Source organism: Canis lupus, chromosome 36 (assembly GCF_011100685.1).
Source record: "Canis lupus familiaris isolate Mischka breed German Shepherd chromosome 36, alternate assembly UU_Cfam_GSD_1.0, whole genome shotgun sequence".
Classification (NCBI taxonomy): Eukaryota; Metazoa; Chordata; class Mammalia; order Carnivora; family Canidae; genus Canis; species Canis lupus.
In genome coordinates, this window is record NC_049257.1 from 17,330,591 (window position 1) to 17,350,398 (window position 19,808).

Below are 19,808 nucleotides of genomic sequence, written 5' to 3' on the forward strand. Positions count from 1 at the left end.
TGTGTGTGTATAGGTGGTGGGGGAGGAACAGCGAAAGAGGGACAAGTAGACTCCGTGCTGAGAACAGAGCTCAATATGGGACTTAATCCGAGGACCCTGAGATCAAGACCTGAGCCAAAATCAAGGGTTGGACACTTAACTGACTGAACCACCCACATGCCCCTGACTTTATCCTCTATTTTAAAATTGCCACAAATTTATAAAGCATTTATAATAAAAAAATTCAATCCAATAGCAAAAGTGAATAAAATTGAAAACCTGCCTTTGAGATTTAGGTAACATAGTTATATAGATGGCATGCTTGTTAATAAAAAGATGGTGGGACTATGTAAGAAATAAGGCTTTGATTTTTTAAAATGTTTCCTTGGCCTACACATTCACATTCATTTTTGTCAGTCTACCCATTTCAGCATGTGTGGTTAAAATATACACTGATTATTAAACTATCTAATTAGGTTGGCCTAGTCTTCTAACTTAATAAACTATTTTCTTATTACTAGGATCAATATATATGTGTATGAGTTCAAAGAGTGTTTTTCAATTTACTCATACCTGTGACAATGTTAAAAGGGCTTTTATTTGCATTTAGCAGCTGAATAAATATAAAATACAGAGGTAGAAATAGACATCAAATAAACTGTGTTCTGAGTCTAGATAGCTAAACTGGTATTTTCATGTTGCTAAGGAGTTTCCCCTTAGTTGGAACAACACTTTATCAATGTTTTCTGTTCCTCTAAATTCTATGAAATAATTCTTTATAATTCAATAAAGTTACAACCTGAGTTAGAGTTGGCACACTTGTATTTATTTATAAATGTCGATATGCAGAGATCCCTGCCTCTGACAGCCAGCCTCCAAGATGGCATCAATAGTCCCTACCTCCTGAAATTCACAACTTGTGGAGTTACCTCCTACCTTGTACCAGGGTTGGCCAACAGAATATGGTAAAAATTATAGTATGTTATTTCTGAGACTATGTTATAAAAGACGCGGCTTGAGCACCCTCTCATCACTCAATCTAGGGGAAGCTCTGTTGTGAGGGGCCCATGTATTGTTGAATTAATTAATGCTGTGCTCCTGTGAGTTTGGAAGTGGATCCTCAAGCTCAAGTAGGGTCTTGAGATGGCTGCAGTCTAGCTGGACTGCATTCTTATGGGTAACCTTGAGCCAGAAACACCTGGTGTTTTTTTAAGAGTATACTAGAGGATTGAAAAGAAATTGTATCACAGAGTCCCTGTCTCATTTATCGTATCCTGCAGTTGCTTATTATATTTTAGTGTAACAGTTTGATGTTTTTTAGTGTACAGTTCTATGAATTTGGACAAAAGCATAAAGCGGTACAACTACCACTACATTCAAGATACAGAATGAGTCTATCCCCCAAACAGTTTCTTTTGTACTCAAGACCTCCATGTACCCCCAGCCTAGCACCCACTGATTTGTTTTCTGTCTTTATACTTTGGCCTTTTCCAGAATGTCCTATAAAGAGAATATAGAGAGCTGTAGACAGCTCTTTTGGTTTTCTCCTTTTACTTATCATAATGCATTTGATATTAATCCAGCTTGCTGGGTGTATCAGTAGCTTTTTCTTTTACTGCTGAGTAGTATTCCACTGTATGAATATGCCACACTACGTTTATCCATTCAACAATTGAAAGACGGGATCCCTGGGTGGCGCAGCGGTTTGGCGCCTGCCTTTGGCCCAGGGCGAGATCCTGGAGACCCGGGATCAAATCCCACATCGGGCTCCCGGTGCATGGAGCCTGCTTCTCCCTCTGCCTGTGTCTCTGCCTCTCTCTCTCTCTCTATCATAAATAAATAAATAAAAATTAAAAAAAAAATAAAAAAAAACAATTGAAAGACAATGGGTTGTTTCCAGCTTTTGGTAGTCATGAATAAAGTCACTATAAATATTCACATATAGGTTTGGCGGTTAATATTGCAAGTATGTATTTATTTTTTAAAACCCATCAGCTGTATTCTAAAGTGGCTGTATCATTTTCTATTACCATCAGCAATGTCTGAAAGTTCCATTTGTTCTACATTCTGACCAGCATGTGGTAGAGTTGGGTCTTTTTTTTTTTTTTTTAAGATTTTATTTATTTATTCATGAGAGACACAGAGAGAGGCAGAGACACAGGCAGAGGGAGAAGCAGGCTCCATGCAGGGAGCCTGACGTGGGACTCGATCCCAGGTCTCCAGGATCACGCCCTGGGCTGAAGGCGGCACTAAACTGCTGAGCCACCCGGGCTGCCAGAGTTGGGTCTTTTTAATTTTAAACATTCTGATAAGTATGTAATAGCATCTCAGTGGGTTTTAATTTGGTGTCAGATTTAAGAAATCCTTATTTATCTCTGTTTCCCTCTTATTTCCTGAATTCCCATTAGATGTTTTCTTACTGTTTCCATCTTTCCTCTGAAATTCCATACCGGTTCATGCATATTGTCTACCTTCTATAAGAACATTTTGCACATAAATAATAGTTTAAATTACCTATCTGATAGTTGTCTGAGTCATCTCTGGGTCTAGTTCTATTGATTGCTTTCTCATGACAGTGGGCTGTTTTCCCTTGTTTTCTTATTTGTCTCATCATTTTTTATTGAACCTCAGACATTATATGTAGGATACTAGTGACTCAGATAAATGGCATTTTTTGCCCAGAAATGGACATACCTCTTCTTATGTTAGGCTTTGTGTGAGTTTGAGCTGTTTGAGTTTGGGTTTTGTCGCTATGGTTAGCTTCTGTGGACAACTGGCTTCAAAGTCATATAATAATAGCTGTACTTAGATTGGGCCTTGGGTACCAGGGGGGTTTTCTCTATGTTGCTGTTCTACCCTCAGCTTTTAGCTCTCCCTTGTGTACCGGCACTACAAAGGTGACTTTCTCTACATTCTTGCCTATTCCCAAGGAGCAGACTGCTGTTGCTTGCTACTTGGTGTTGCTGCGTCAACCTCAGTCTTCTTGTATTTCTGAGAAATATACGGTTTAAGTGATCCTGCCTTTCTTTTCCATGGCAGCCAAACTATCTTGTATCTTTGGCAAGCCTTGTGTGGAACTTTCATGCATCTTTCCAAGTGGTAGGACACTTCTGATGGTATTGGTGTAGGATGCTGAGCCCAGAACCGTTCTCTGCCTCTCTAACAATAAAAAGTTCTTTTTTTTTTTATAAATTAATTTTTATTGGTGTTCAATTTACCAACATACAGAATAATACCCAGTGCTCATCCCGTCAAGTGCCCCCCTCAGTGCCCGTCACCCATTCACCCCCACCCCCCATCCTCCTCCCCTTCTACCACCACTAGTTCATTTCCCAGAGTTAGGAGTCTTTATGTTCTGTCTCCCTTTCTGATATTTCCCACACATTTCTTCTCCCTTCCCTTATATTCCCTTTCACTATTATTTATATTCCCCAAATGAATGAGAACATATAATGTTTGTCCTTCTCCGACTGACTTACTTCACTCAGCATAATACCCTCCAGTTCCATCCACGTTTAACTCTTACTCTAGTTGCAGTGAGTCTTCATCTTGCCCTGAGGGTACAGAATTTCTGCCCCTTCCCCAGTGACTCAAGGCATTTTCTCTTCAGAAAAGCATTTAAGTGGGACTTTGTGACTTTCCCACAGCAACTGTACTCCCCTCCTCCAGTCCTGTACCACCGAGGAAGACTCACTCTGATTCTCTGCCCTGACTTTAGTCTTTCTCACAAGCACCAGTGTAGAAAAGCTTTTAAGTGTGAACTCCCCTTGTGTCTATGGCTCCCAGAGGATCCATACTGTTCATTAAATCAAAGTCAGCTTGCCACAATTTGTTAGGAATTTTAGCTTAATTCTTATGTATTTGTATGGCAATCAGCATCTCTTCTTCCTATTCTCTGACAAAGGGGAGCCAGAATTTGTATCCTATATTCTTAGAGAGGCCTTGGATTCTAGGCTACCTGGTTGTGCTATGGCTTCAGCTTTCTGATGGATTCAAGAAAAATATTATTTTTATATTTTATCTGTAGTTTTTCTTATTTCTAGAATGGGAATAATATTTTTGTTTGTTTTCTATATACTAGGTAGAAATGAAATTCTTACTGTATTTATCTTGAAGATAAATACAGTAAGAATTTCAGAGACTAAAATTCATTGAAATTTTCACTAATGCATTGAAGCTAATAACTTTCACATTTCATCTTCAATTTCATCTTCACATTTGGCTGAGCCATATAGACTAGAAATATTAAAAGGCTCAGACAAATACTATGACTGGCATACTGCTAGGTATACTCTAGCACTATTACTGTTCCTCTGTCCTATAAGAATCCGTGGAGCTTCAAGGAAAAGTTCCTCTTTGTGGGCAGAGATGGCTGGCTGGCCACCAAGCATTTATGCCCCCTTCTATAGTGCAGTGCCATTGGGAAGCATTTGCCCTGTCATGAGCTATATTTTCCTTCCCAACTTAGTTAAATACAGCCATGTAACTATATTTTAGCCAATAGAATATTGCAGAATTGCTGTAAGCCACTTTCAGGCTTGACTAATCAAAGCTCCTCCATGCTCTTTTTTCCTATACCAGCTAGACACAAATGCCCACAGTGATTTGGGAAGTCAGATGTTTTAGATGGCAGAGGCTCCATCAGCCTCTGTCCCTAATAACTGTGTAGAATGGAGCTCACATCCTTCCATCCCCACAACCTGGAACCAACTGGATTATTTCATAAGCAAGAAATGAACTTCTACTTTGTTTCAGCTGTTATATACATTGAGTTCCAACTTATCACAGCAACTAGCTAACCCTAACTAACACATTCTCCTTTCCGTTCCTTGTCCGATTACCTGGTCAAATGCTCTGAATATGAGATTTTTTTAAACTAGGTTTACAAGTTAACTGTAGGTCATTCATAAGAAGCATTTTTCTAGGTCCTTATCATTCATGTGCAAGTGAAGGTGAGAAGTTAAAACCTGGATGAGATTTAGAAAAATACTTTTATTTCTATTCAGTGTTATAAATATTTTATGTGATGTAGTGATCCAAATTATTATCAGCAGTTGCCTATAAGGAAGGCTGTGTTGGAAAATTTTCTGAGGCAGTGTCCAGGCTAATAGAAAAGAACACTGTGATTAATTGGCAATAACTGTCATGGACAAATAAGGTAAGAGTGATGGCCCAGGTTCAAAAAACTTCGTCATCCCTGGGGTTAAGCCAATATCCATGGATGCATTCAGTAGGCTGTTCCTAGAAATATAACCCAGATTTTTAAGCCTCAAGTTAAGAGGCACTTACCATTCAGGCAACATCGTTGCCATAGCTTTTGTTTATATGAATTGTGTGGTTTTCTGGCAGCCTGGTTAGGCAAAGTTATAAATGAAATTTAGATTTCCCTCTGCCTAGATTCTGCTTGTTTAGTTTAGAAATTAGGTATTTTCAGGACTCAGAATTTCTAGTAAGACAATTTTGAAGGCATACTGCTCCCAGCTGAGAAGTGGCAAAGCAAATGGTTTTATTTTCTAAAATTGCAACCCAGTATCTTTAATTCTATGACCAAGCATCTCTCAGTTTGGCTTATAGACTGGCCTAAAATAGAAGGAAACAAAGAATAGGAAACATTCCCTAGTCAAGCTGTAAATAGTTAAAAAGCAGACAGATCCCTAATTTCTGCTGTGGGAATTAGAAATTACTAATGGGGCTATCAAGTACTTGGATCTTCTAAGCTATCTGCTCTTACTTAGTTTTCTAGATGACAAAATACACATATCTGAGTCCAACTAATGCTGCCTACCCCCAAAATACCAGCTTAATCTGTTAAAAAAAAACACATTAAAGATTTTCTATTTTCATAGGCTTTGAAAATTTTGGCAGTATGGGAAAGAGTAATCTTTCAACAGAATAAGATTGATGTTAGCCAAGAAATTCAGGCAATTTCTAATTATGAGGAAACATCAGACACACCTAAATTGAAGGATATTCAGCAAAATAACTGGCCTAGAGTTTTTTAAAAATGTCAGTGTCATGAAGGAATTGGAAGAAAAAACACTGTTAAGAGGTTAAGATCAAAAGAGACTATAAAGGTATAACAGCTAAATGCAATGTGTGATCTTTGAATCTTGGATAAAGCAGAACAAAGACATAAAAGATTTTTTTTTGGTCTATTGGAGAAATTTGAACATAAACTTTATATTAGATAATAGAATTGTATCAATGTTATAACTTTACTGTAGGTTTGAAAATTTCAAACTAAAAAGTTAAGGAAAATAAATGGACTAGATAATTTATATTTAACTTCTATTTTTATCAAATTTAGTGTCTGATGGCAATGGATAATTTTAGATGTTTTAAGTTATAAAAACATAGAAAATTTGGGGATTAGGGACAGAATTTACCCATTACCCTATCATTTCTAATGCAGATATTATACTTTTTTCTTCCTTCATGTTTTCCTATGTACATACATAAATGATATCACACTGCAACAATTTTCATTTAGTTTTCTACCTAATATTATACCCTAAGCATTTCCTATAATATATGTTAAGCACTCACAAACAACCACTTTTAATAATTTCTTCGTATTCTTTTGAGGAAATTCATATTTTAACAATTCTACAATTTAGCTTTCTAATAAGTAATCTTCAGAGAGTGTTTTTTCATGTAGCTTTTTCCAGATAGTGGATTCTAATCTTGGCATAGATTTTCACATATGTGATTGCCAGATCAAATGACCATTTTGGAGGACTAGAAACACTCTGCCATGATTCGTTCTTTTAAGCTCCTAGTGAGATAGTGAGAACTTAATGAAAGTGACCCATTTCAAACAGTTACATTTCTTTGGGTCTGAATATTTTTAGATTCTTAACACCTCTTCCTTGCTTTGTCCCTGTCAACTACTTGGGGGACCTTGGGTCTCTTTTGGCCACCATCTATTTGTTTAGATGAATTCTTTTCTTTTCTTTTCTTTTCTTTTCTTTCTTTCTTTCTTGCTTTCTTTTTCTTTCTTTCTTTCTTTCTTTTTCTTTCTTTCTTTCTTTCTTTCTTTCTTTCTTTCTTTCTTTCTTTCTTTCTTTCTTTTTCTTTCTTTTTATTTCTTTCTTTCTTCATTCTTTCCTTTCTAAGATTTTATTTATTTATTCATGAGAGACAGAGAGAGAGAGAGAGAGACAGAGAGAGGCAGAGACACAGGCAGAGGGAGAAGGAGGCTTCATGCAGAGAGCCCAATACAGGACTTGATCCCAGGACTCCAGGATCACGCCCTGGGCCGAAGGCAGAGGCTCAACCACTGAGTCACTCACGTGTCCCTCTTTCTATTTGAGAGAGAGAGAGAGAGAGAGTGAGCATGAGTGGGAGGGAGGAGCAGAGGGAGAAGTGGGAAAAGCAGATTCCTTGCTGAGCAGGGAGCCTGATGTGGGCCTTGATTCCTGGACCCTGAGATCATGACCTGAGCCAAAGGTAGATGCTTGACCAATTGAGCCTCCTAGGTACCCCTAGATGAGTTCTTTCAAACTGAGATCCTGGGCACCAACAGGTCAGTGAGAGTGGTGGGGGGTCCTTACTCTTTTCAACATTTCACCAACCTAACAGAAATCATACATTTATTCACAATGTGGCACATGTGAGTGAGCTTACAAGTATAGTCTGTCCCCAGTCCAGCCTTTCTATGACCAAAACCCTGGCTAAGGGCTCAACTGCAAGCTGAGTGCCTGAGCCAGAACCCAACCATGCTGTTCTCAGGTTCCTGACCCTCAGAGATTTTGTGAGATAATAATGATTTGTTGTTTTTAGCTGTCAAGGTATAGAGTAAGTTGTCACATAGTAATAGATTAACTAATACAGATTTTGGAAATGGGATGTGGCCTTAACAAAAACAAGGAATGTGGACAAAAGACCTGAACAAGCACTTCATAAAAGAAAATGTCTAAGTGATTAATGAGCATGTGAAAAGGAGCTCGTTATTAGTCATCAGAAAAATGCATATTAAAACCACAGTGAAATACCACTACACACACACACACACACACACACACACGCCAGAAAGGCTAAAATTAAACAAACTGACAATTCCAAGTGTTGATGAGGATGTAAAGTAAGTGGGATTCTCATACATCGTTGGCAGGAGTATAAAATGGTGCAACCACTTCAAAAAACTAATAAAATTAAAATAAACTTACCCCTATTGATCCAGGAAGTACAGTCCTAGATTTACACCAAAAGAAATGTCCAAGAAGAGTACATAGATGTTCTTAGCAGCTTCATTAATTATATGCCTAACCTGCAAATAACCAGGAAAATAGGTAAACAAATTGTCATCTAGGCAATGGAATATTATACAGTAACAAAAACAGGTGAAGCATCTCTATACCAACTTGGATGAATCTCAAAAGCATCATTTTAAGCAAAAGCAGTCTATACTGCATGATTCCATTTACATGATTTCAAAATCAGGTAAAACCAATTTGTAGTGATAAAAGGGGGTACTGGTTACCCCAGGATTATTAAATTGCATTGGAAGATAGGAGAGGACTCTTGGGGGTGATAGAAACGTTCCTTATTTTGACCTCAGCCCTAAGAGCAGCCCCATGAAGGTGGAGGGTGGGGTTGGGGCTGGGGCCTGGCCCCTCCTGCCGACAGCCATGGGAAGGAACCGTCCTGAAAGTGGGTCTTCTACCCCACACCCGCTTTCAGTTAAGTTACCTGAAGCTTTGGCTCTCGTCCTGCCTGAAACATCCAGAGGCTCTGAGACAGCACTGCCCAGGTGTGGACCGGGATGCCGCTGCCTCACAGCACCCAATTGGATGTGTAAATGGTGCCTCCTGGTGGTAGAGGTGTGTATTTTGGGGATCACAGGTGTGATGGCTGGAGTTCCAACAGCCCTATTGGATCACAACTTATGGACTGAAGAGGACAGCAATAATATGAAAGGAGACTGAGTCCCCCTGATGATGAAGCACCACATTAGCCCTGGGTACCCTGTCTCTAGATCCCATTTTTGTAAAAGCAAATTAAACTTCTATCTTGTTTAAGGTTAAAAAAAAACGGTGGGGTCACACTGGGCAATACATATATGTTTTAGCAAATGAGGGTTGCTATGACAAAATACCAGAGACTGGGTGGCTTATAAACAATGGAAACTTATTTCTCACAGTTCTGGAGGCTGAAAGTCTGAGATCAGTGTGCCAGCATGGTGATGGCCCTCTAGCAAATGGCAGACGTCCTGTGTCTTCACATGGCAGAAAGAGGCAAGGGAGCTCTTGGGTGTCTTTTATAATATATTTACCTTCATGTGTTAATCGCCTCCCAAAGACCCCACTTCTCTCTGTCTTTTTTTTTTAAGATTTTATTTATCTATCCGAGAGAGGGGAAAGGAGAGAGAGAGAGAGAGAGAGAGAGAGAGAGAGAGGCAGACACAGGCAGAGGGAGAAGCAGGCTCCATGCCGGGAGCCCAACGTGGGACTCGATTCCGGGTCTCCAGGATCACACCCTGGGCCGAAGTCGGCACTAAACCGCTAAGCCACCAGGGCTGCCCAAGACCCCACCTCTCAATACCATCACCTTGGGGAATAGGTTTTAACAAATGAATTTGGGGGGATATATTCAAAACAGAGCAATGTATAAAAAATTCACAAAACCATACCCATAAGATTTGTTCACTTTACCACTATGTATAAATTACATTTCAATAATACATTGCTAAAAAAAAAATTCAGTCCTTTCTGTGGTCCATAAGGGCCTAAGAATAATGTCTTTGGCTCCCTCTTTGACTTCATCTCTTGGCACTCCTCCCTCCCCTTATTCATTCTCCACACACACTAGCTTTTTTCCTGGTCCTCTAACACATCAAGCATACTGCCACCTTTGCATTGACTTTTCCCTGAATAATCTCTGCCCTCAAATATCATCCTTCATTTTATTCAGGTCTTTGGTTGTCACAGTCACAGTTCTTTGAAAAACAGCCTCAGGCATGGACTGTTAGTGCTTTATTTGGGAGGTAAATCCAACACAGCTGGTCACTCAGTGTATTTTTCTTAGGGCTGCTGTAACAAAGTACCACTAATGAGGTCACCTAAAACAATAGGTATGTATTGTCTCACAGTTCTGGAGGCTAGATATCCGAAGTCAAGATGTTGGCAGGGCCATGGGTCCTACTGTAAGGGAGATCCTTCGTTGTCTCTTCTAGCTTCTGCTGTTTGCTGGCAGTCCTTGGTGTTCATTGCCTGGTAGACACATCATTCCAACCTCTGTCTCTGTCATCACATGGCTGTCTTCTCCCTCTGTGTCTCTGCCTATTCTTCTTATAGGGACATCAACTGTATTGAGCTAGGGCCCACCCCAATGATCTCATTCATCTTAACTCGATTACATCTGCAAAGACCCTCTTTCCAAATAATGTACTAGGGTTAAGACTTCAAGACTTTAGGGGAACACAATATAAATTATAATACTCAGTAAGCATATAGGCTTGGTCACACAGGTTGACCTCAAACAGGCTGCATGGAGAAATCATGTACTGGAACAGTCCATCAGAGGGGAAAAGGGAGATGAAGTTTATCTGCCCAGTGTCCTCCAGTCTCCCATCCCCCTCTAGTCAAAGTTCATTCAGGGGGAATTAAATCCTCTGCATTTCTGCATTTTATCCTTTAGTCCCATTGACAGTTGCTCAGGAGACAAGGCCCTGTGGTTTGGCATTTCAGCTGAGTTTGAAGAGGAATGGAAGAGGAGTCAATATATTCTAGACCTATGGCTGGTGATCCTCAGACAGGGAAACCACAGGGGTCTGCATGGAGTCTTCCAGCTGCTATGGCAGCCAAGGAAGAGCAAGTGGCTGAGGATGAGACAGGTGGTGTGTAGATGGCCCTATGCTCTGCTCAGATGTTACCTTATCAAGGAGGTTTTTTCTGACTACTTCGTATTAAGTAGAAGCCCCCTTTCCATCTCTGTATTCACTGGTTTTAATTGTCCCTCACAGAGTGTCCTCACTGGACATAGGATATATTTATATGTGTATCTGCTTATATCTTATTTTACCCACTACAATATTCCATCCAAGTAGGGCATTTGTCTGTTCTCTGCTCCTCCATCAGTGTCTAGCATAGTGCCTGGAACATTTGTAGGAGCTCAATAAGTATTTACTGACTTGAATAACTAGATAAATTAATGAATAAAGAAATGAAAAGGGCCCCACATTTGCAGTTTGTTGGGAGGTAGCTGAGGGGGTGGCAGTGGGGTTATCTTAGACACAAACATGCCTATCATAAACAGATCCAGACCTAGGTTCACCTGAAGGGAAGGTTCCATTTCCAGAGTTTAAATTGTGCAACTTGCGGAGTTGGTAAGGAGTTAGCCAGCATCAGGGCTATGATGTCTCTGGGCCATCAGGCAGAGGAAAGAGCTGACAGATTTAGAACCTGCCTCTTGAGAACCTAGGAGAGCTGAAAGCAAGTGGTCCTCCTTGCCCTGCAGAGTCACAGTGGGCAAAGAATCCTGTTTTTGCTTCTTGACCTCTTCCTGAGCCTCCTGAGTTCTTTTCTGCCTCTAGAACTGAACAAGTATTTCTAATCCAAAAATGCCAGTAGACGTATCTTTCTCAGTAGCATGGCACTACCATATTTTTCATGTGGAAAAATGGTGCACCTAAGCAAAAGAGTTCAACTCATTACTTTCTTGCCCAGTCAGAATTTTGTGTCTTGCTTTAAACGACATCTCTCTCTTTTGCCTCAAGTTCTGCATGCTCTTGGTTTAATATAATCAATAAGATTTTTAGTCACAAACTCTCTTTTCTGTGCTTATTTTCCCAATGGAATCCACTATATAAAGTAATCTACTTTTGAAATATGTTGGAGGCCATATTGGATTGCAGATGAAAAAGAGGTTGTAACAAATGTGAGGTGGCTGTGATTCACTTGAAATTGTTTTCATGGTAATTTTCTCCATTAATGTGAAAAATGTGTATAGTAACAAAGGTAGAGATTTTCTGAGTTGGATAATATACTATGCTTCTCTTGCATACTATCAAAAAGCAACGGTAGCTTGTTATTTTTACCAAAATAGATATACTCCACTAGATATAAATAGGCCTAAGACTAATGCCATGACATGGTGACATTTTCCTCACCCCAAACTATTTACCCAAGCTAGTTACTGCCACTTTACCAACCCAACTTGAAGAAGTGGCATACAGAACACTTCCACACATAGGGTGGCATTTGTTAAGGTAAGGCAGGCTTTGGCTCTGGTGGTGTTGAACCTGGTTAGTCCTTGCACCTAGTTAGACCAGAGTTACTTGGCTATCAATGATTTTCACAGTTCTTGGTTGCAGAGGAACTGTCCCTTCTGAAAACATGGCCAGGTGGAGCATTCAAGCTCTTTTACAGCCAATTCCCCCCTAAGCAAAGAGTTCATATGTTAAATGAACTAATACAAATAACTCCTAGTTTTCTTTATAAAGGTCAGTATGCTTTTCTAGAATATAATTTTACTTCTAGGAGCAAGAGATTCTTCTTCTCTTTTAGGACTTGCTTCCATAACTAAGTCATAAATTTTAACTCTCAATATTTTTTTCAAGAAGATTCATTTTAACTTTGTCTTTTGACTATATAATTTACCTTTCTGTAAAACAGAAGACTATTACTACACATAGCCTCTTTGTAGGGGGCATAAAAACTGACAACTTAAAATTTTACATTAGTTCATTATGAATCTGGAAATTGGAAGGCAGTCACTAGACAATCCCAAGCCTGGTTTTTGGTAATATTTTGTTGTTTACTTTAATTCCAGTGCCCCAAACTGGATATATCTAAAGTGCAATTAAAACAACCTAGCTAATTCCTCACTAATTGGCTCTTACATTCCCTAGTGATATGAATACCAAAAAAACAAACAATTCTGCTTCTAAAACTCACAGAGAAGCCTAATATCAAAGGTTTTAAATATAGGTCATTTGTGATTTTGCCTTATCAATAAAATTTTTATGTTATCATAACCAAAATATTAGTCACTTTTCTATCCTCTCCTATTGTTCAAGATTTTAATCCAAATACACTACCTCAAATTGACAAGTCTTCAAAGTTTTAAATCAAGACCACAAAGTTTATTATTACCCACAAATTGGGCCTCTCCTAATCAGCTATTTTTAATTATGCATTTCTTCTTCAGAAAGCCTAAGAGACCATGTGAGCTACACTTTCCTAATGACTGTGGTATTCCTTACAACTCCCAGGTGAATAGCTCTGCCTGTAAAAGGCAATTGTGTTGGTTGAGTAGGCACTAATTTTGAAAGTATGGAAAAGGAAGTTGGCTTGATTCAATTTTCACTAGCCTGTCACAGATGCTAACTTCAAGTTTCCTCTGAGGCACCAAAATAAGATAGATATGAAATTTCAGAGTCATGTTTTACGAGTCTACAACTTCTCATTGCATGAGGAAATAAAAGTGTCTAAAAAGTGAAAACTGAAGGAATATTTCATAAGTATTTTCTTGGTGAGACCTGTGCTAGGTTTCCTACCACCAAGGGTAGGGAAAGGAAGGACTTCAATGGGCCACTCAGATAACAGTTCTCTGAAGTCAAGGGCATGGAGGATTCATTTTTTGACTCTAGCCCTGGAATCTACAGACCAGGGGGAAAGGATTTGTGAACTTCTTGTCAATGGGGGCTAAGTGCTTTAGATAGGATTGGTCTGTGCTGTCAGAGTTTACTGTGGTAAAACAGGCACAGCTGTTTCTATGGACCAGATGTGAGACACACAAGAGAATCATCCTGTAGCTCCTATAAGTCCTGTTCAAGAAGACAGCTGAGGTATGAGTGGAGGATAAATTGGGACTCTTACAGAAAGAGGCAGTTTGGGGGTGACCACAGGAAAGTCAGGTTTGGATGTGGAGAAGATGGGCAAAAGGGTGGCACTTGCCTATGTTGAAGACCCAGCAAGAAGGCTACCCAGGAATATATGAAAACACCCATGAGAAAAAGAGCTGGCTTGATACACTCGGCAAGCCTGGAAAATGTGATGCCAACTATCCCAGCCAAGAAAGAACTTTCCTGCCCTCCTTTTCTCTCCTCCCTTCCCCACTCCTTTGATTCTAAAAGGGTAAAATCCAGCAGGTATTAAGTAGGGGCACAATGAACAAGGAAATAAGAAGCTGTCCATATCCTCTTTCCTAAAGGCTGGAAGCTGCCTGAAACCAACTCTAGATGGGGAGGGAGAGGGAATTCTCTTTGAATAAAGATAGAAGTATTTAGTAATATATTGGTTTGGACATTCTAATAGAAAAACTGTGGTACTTTCTATGATCTATAAGTGACCAAAAAGCTATCACCAGTGGCAGGGATAGAATTACAGTAACAGATACCTAGGCCCTTTAGTATAACAGATCTCAATTGGTTGTCACCAGATTCCCATGAAATGCAGAGGGCAGATGCTTTTTATCTGCATCGTACAGAAATTAATAATCACACCAATAGCTAAGAGTCACTGAGCTTGCACTATGTGCCTGGAACTTACGCTAAATTTCCTGTAACTATCATATGCGTGTGTAACTATCAATGTATCCTCTTTACAGATGATGAAACAGGGCCTTAGACTAGGTAATTCATGTAAGGTCAAAGAGTAGAGAATGGAGCTGCAACTTAATCTTGACCGTCTCTCAAATTCCTAACTTTGAACCTCTGCTGAGATGAACAAAATGGAACTTGGACATTAAGTAACTCACTCAAAATTCTACAAGTAGTAGTAATTGGCATTAACAGACTTGGGTTTTATAACTTACCCTCATCTCATTGGAGATCTTCTGTGAAGATCTCAACTGTCTCATAGAGAAGACATTCACTAACCTATGGAAGGCGATTAAAAAAATATTTTTGGCCAATGTAAAACAAGCTTCAAAGGAAGATACTTTAAGTAAAATTATATCTATACATTATTTTGTAGCTATTAAATGTTTTAATGAGGATATTTTTAAACATGTAAAGCACTTTTCTCTTCCAAGTAGAAAAAAATAGTCTATAAAATATTAACGCTTTCAAGGTTTGTAGGAATGCATGTATCTATATCTATACATATATTGACACTTGAAAAACAGGAGTTTGAACTGCAGGCAGTCAGTCCACTTATATGAGGATTTATTTTGATAAGTATGGGCAATACAGTAAATGTACCTTCTCTTCCTTATGATCTTTATTTTTAAAGATATTTTATTTGAGAGTGTCTGCATGTGCAGTGGGGAGGGGCAGAGGGAGAGAGAGAGAGGGGATCATAAGCAGATCCTACACTGAGTGTGAAGCCGGAAGCAGGGCTTATATCAAGACCCCCAAGATTAGGACCCTGGCTGAAACCAAAAGTCAGATACCAAACTGCGCCCCACAGGCCTCCATTCCTTATGATCTTTTTTTTTTTTTTTTTTTTTTTTTTATTTATTTATGATTCTCACACACACACACAGAGAGAAGCAGAGACATAGGCAGAGGGAGAAGCAGGCTCCATGCACCGGGAGCCCGACGTGGGATTCGATTCCGGGTCTCCAGGATCGCGCCCTGGGCCAAAGGCAGGTGCTAAACTGCTGCGCCACCCAGGGATCCCCCTTATGATCTTAATAACTTTTTCTTTCCTCTAACTTACTTTACTGTAAGAATATAGCGCACAATACGTATACACAGTGTGGGTTAGCTATTATTGATAAGGTTTATGGTTAACAGTAGATTACTAGTTATATGTAAATTTAACTGCAAAGAGGTGGAGGTGGGGGGAGGCAGGGATGCGACGGTGGAGGTGTGTGTGGTGTGTATGTCTGTGCCCCTAAGACCGGTGAGGTTCAAGGGTCAACTGTATTCATAATTGAATGTAAGTAGCTAGTTACATGCACGTTTTAATGAGTATGTATATTATTGTATCTTTTTAAAATTAGAAGATTTAGAATAAATTGCTCTAAAGTATTAGAGATAAATTATTACTTCTAGGTGGTGGAATTATGGGTAACTTTTACTTTGTCTCCTGTAGTTTTATTTTTCTCCAAAAGATCAATACATGTTCTTTTTATTTCTCCTGTCAGATAGGTTTATTATTTTTTGATTACTATTTACTTTTTCCGTTTTATTTGAGATATAATCTGCATATCACAAAATTCACTCATTTTAAATATACTATTCAATAAATGGCGTTAAATTTACAGAGTTGTGCATCCATCACCAGGAGCCGTTTTAGCACATTTCCAACCTTCCAAAAAAGATTTCTTGGGCCCATTTGTAGTCACTCCCCATTCCCACCCTCCAGACATAGGAAAAGCCTCATCTACTTTCTGTCTCTATAGACTTATGTTTTCTAGACATTTTACCTAAATGGAATCACACAATATGTGATCTTTTTTTAGTCTGGCTTGATTTACATTCTTTTAAAGAAAGGAAGAGAATAAATATTCTCTGGTTCTTTGCCTTTCCCATCAAAACCAAAGACAATTTCTTATTTTCTTTCTCTTCTAATAGGATAATCATGCAACAGCCTCTTTATTTCTGTAATTCTTGACCAGTAATCAAATCCCTTTTAGACCACAAGAGTAATTTGTAGAACAGTGAACTTACTTCTGACATTTCAAGGGTCTCTTCTATCCTTCTTCCTCACAACAATTATAATCATTTTGTTCTTATCACCTGGGCAGTCATTTTTAAAAGATTCTTTTTATTCATTTGACAGAGACACAGAGAGAGAGAGAGAGAGGGAGCACAAGCAGGTGGAAGCAGCAGAGGGAGTAGTCAGCTCCCCGATGAGCAAGGAGCACCCTGGGATCATGACCTGAGCCAAAGGCAGACGCTTAACTGACTGAGCCACCCAGGTGCCCCTGGGCAGTCACTTTTGACTTCTACTCTCATTCTTTTGACCAAACCAGTGACTCCATCTCTGAATTGCAAGGGCTTTAGAACCAGACAAATCCAAATCTGGTCAGGAATCCCCAGTCCAGTAGCTGGGCTCTTCAGAACAAACTTATCAACTTTTCCTGAGGCTTAGTGTCCTTGTGCTAGTGATATACTGGAGTTCCTGGTACCTACCACTACAGCTGAATGGGGACATGTGAGAGTTTGAGGCAAGTTAATGATCACTGTTGCTCCACTGAAAGGATATTCTTTAAATAATTCTTCAACTTCTATTTTGGGGAAGGGCAAAGTCTCCATAGAGCAAAACAGATTCCTTGTGGTTCATTGGGCCTATCCTCCCTAGAACACACATTAGACTCCTTGAGCTCTCACTCTCACTCCCACTTCAGTAGCTCATCAATGTTTTCCTTGCAGCTCAATCAACACTCTCCCTGAAAGTACTGATAAATATAATTTTCTCTGTTTCACTACATTTTCAAAGACATTTGTCCCTTTTTGTGGAGTAGTGCCCTGGGCAGCTGACCTTCTGGCTTGGCTTCATAGAATGTTCTAAAGATTAAACGAGATTACACATGTAGAGCACTCTGCATAGCATCTAACACTCGGTGGATATTCAATAAATGGTGACTATTTTTAGTATTATGGCCAAAAACTATGTCAACTTAGAGCCTCTGGTAATGACACGTCATATGAAGTCATTTTCCCCTTTAGCTCCCTATCTATAAGTATTCTCTGAGTAAAGGCATTTTAAGAAAGCATTTGGTAACCTTGAAATGTTCTCAAGAGCTCTTTATAAATGAATCTTCATAAATACAGGAAACCCATTTCCTCCTTCATACTTCTGTCATTAAAAAAGCAACAACAGAAATACCTTTGGTACTCTGTGTTTAGTATAACATTTTAAATGTCACTTACCTAAAACGTGATAGAAATGAACAGGATGGAGGTCAACTGGGGACAAGTCTGGAGCACAGGGAGGTGTTGCTGAGGCAATACGCTGGCAGGTCTGAAACCAGATCCTGGCTATAGAACAGAGGGGAAAACGGCAAATTCTTTGGAGGAGTTTTATTAGGATAAAAGCATTCCAGAATGCACCTGCTGTTTCATTTTCCAGCCTCCTTGCACCTCCTCTGAGTGAGGGTAGGGCAGGGGAGAGAGAGAAGCCAGATTGAGGTTAGCAGGGCCACCTCTCTTTGCCCCATTGTCTCTCCCTATCTGCACACCATAAATATAAACAGTGTTTGGCAGTGGTCCAAAAGATTTAACTTGTGCCCAAATTCCTAAAATAATGGAGCTTAATTTGATTTTTGGCAGAACAGAACGAGATGACTTCTAGGCATAACATTGGTTGTGCATTCCGACCAGAGACAGGCCAAAGTGACCTGCGGGGTCAACCATCCACCTTCGCCCACACGCCTTGGGAGCTTGCCCCCCCCCTGCCGTCCCCCAGGCCCCAACCCCCACTTCTGCAGGTAGCTCCACTGCTCCCCATTCTGAACTGTCCCGCGGTCCCGCCCGCTGCGGGGAGGGGACGGGAGGGGGGGGCGACCCTGCGTGGCCGCCCACCTGCGACAGGTGGCCCCCTTGCCTCGGGGCGACCTGGATCGCCCCCCTGGCCCCCGGGCCTCAGAAGCATGGACAGGGACGGAGGGCAGGCGCCGCGGGGTGGCTGTGGGAGGGGGCGGGGGTGGCCGTCCTCGTGCTTGTTGAGACATTGAATGAGATTACACAGGTAGAGCACGCTGCGTGGCGTCTAACGCGCGGTGGATGTTCAATAAATGGTGGCTCTTATTGGCATTAGGGCCAAAACCGTGTCAACGTAGAGCCCCTGGTAACGACACGTCATAGGAAGTCCTTTTCCCTTTAGGTCCCACCCAGAAGCATCCTCTGGGTAAAGGCACGCGTGTGTCCCGGCGTCGCGCAGGTGAAGGACGCCCAAGCAGGTGCTGGGTTCAAGGCCCGAGCCCGGCCTCCCCCCGCCGCTGCGCTCGCCCCTGCCCGTGCCCCTGCCCGTGCCCCTGCCCCTGCCTCTGCCCCTGCCCGTGCCCCTGCCGCCCCGAGCCGCAGGCCGCCGCCTCCCCCGGCCCCGTCTCGGGGCTCCCGCCCGGGCCTCGGCACCCCCGCCCCGCTCCTCCAGCGGGGACGCCCCGGCGAGCGCAGCAAGAAGCCGCAAGTTTTGACAACCGCTGAGGAAGACTAGCGGTCTCTAAGGAAACCGGGAGGCAGCAGCCATTTTAGGGGCATTCGCCGCAGGAAGACTCTGCACCGACAGCCCCGTCCACGCTGCCGGGGCCCGCAGGCCGGGGCGGCCACCTGTCGCAGGTGCGCGGCCACGCAGGGCCCTCCCGCAGCCCCCGGGAGCGCAGGGCGGGGCGGGCGGGGCGGGCGGCTCCGGGTCCCCGCGTCCCCGCGCCCCGCCCCCGGGTCCCCCACCCCCCCGCCGAGGCCCGGGAAGCGCCGGGAGGGCGGGCCCGTCGCCGCAGCCGCGCGGAGCGAGGCGGCCCGGGAGGAGCGGGTCGGCGCGGCGGGCGCAGGAGGCGGCGGAGGAGGAGGCGGAGGCGGAGGCGGAGCGAGCGCGGAGGTCGCCGCAGCCGGGGACGCCGCTGCCCAACATGGTCGCTGCGCACGCTGCCCATTCTTCCTCGTCCGCCGAGTGGATCGCCTGCCTGGATAAAAGGTAGCTCGGCCGGGCCCCCCGCGCCCCGCCCCGCCCCGCCCCGGCCCCCGCCCCGGCCCCGCCGCCGCCCCTCGCCTGCGCAGCCCGCCGGGTCCGCGCGGGGACGGCGGCGGCTGGGGGCCGGGGGCTGGGGCCTGGGGGCAGCCGGCCGCGCCGCCCGGGGGCGCCCCCCGCACCGACTCCTCCACGTGGTGGGGAAACGGCAGCGCGCCCGGGTGTGCACGCAGCGCCCCGCGCCCCGGCCCCGCGCCCCCCGCAGCCCCGGCCCCGCAACGCCCCCCGCAGCCCCGCGCCCCCCCA

At 42.4% G+C, this 19,808-nt stretch overlaps 1 protein-coding gene and 1 long non-coding RNA gene across 41 annotated transcripts in view; one reads left to right on the forward strand and one right to left on the reverse strand.

Annotated features, from left to right (window-relative positions):
- LOC102153619 overlaps positions 1-19,808 on the reverse strand; it is a 214,301-nt gene that overhangs the window by 178,986 nt on the left and 15,507 nt on the right. For 33 of the 38 annotated variants that reach the window (XR_005384697.1, XR_005384713.1, XR_005384711.1 and 30 more), the window contains 3 exons: positions 17,747-17,854; positions 14,737-14,800; positions 8,148-8,248 (listed from right to left, as the gene is read on the reverse strand). This is a non-coding gene — a long non-coding RNA (uncharacterized LOC102153619). Of the gene's footprint in view, positions 1-8,147; positions 8,249-14,736; positions 14,801-16,540; positions 16,634-17,746; positions 17,855-18,397; positions 18,835-19,808 lie in introns of those variants that run through there. The other 5 variants (XR_005384730.1, XR_005384728.1, XR_005384722.1 and 2 more) reach the window with 4 other exon arrangements.
- Positions 19,358-19,808, forward strand: part of RAPGEF4 (Rap guanine nucleotide exchange factor 4) — a 282,834-nt gene continuing 282,383 nt past the window's right edge. For 2 of the 3 annotated variants that reach the window (XM_038584850.1, XM_038584851.1), the window contains exon 1: positions 19,358-19,508. In XM_038584850.1, coding sequence (XP_038440778.1) covers positions 19,444-19,508 — 65 coding nt within the window. In that variant the 5' untranslated portion in view covers positions 19,358-19,443. The remainder of the gene's footprint in view (positions 19,509-19,808) is intronic. The other variant, XM_038584852.1, reaches the window with a different exon arrangement.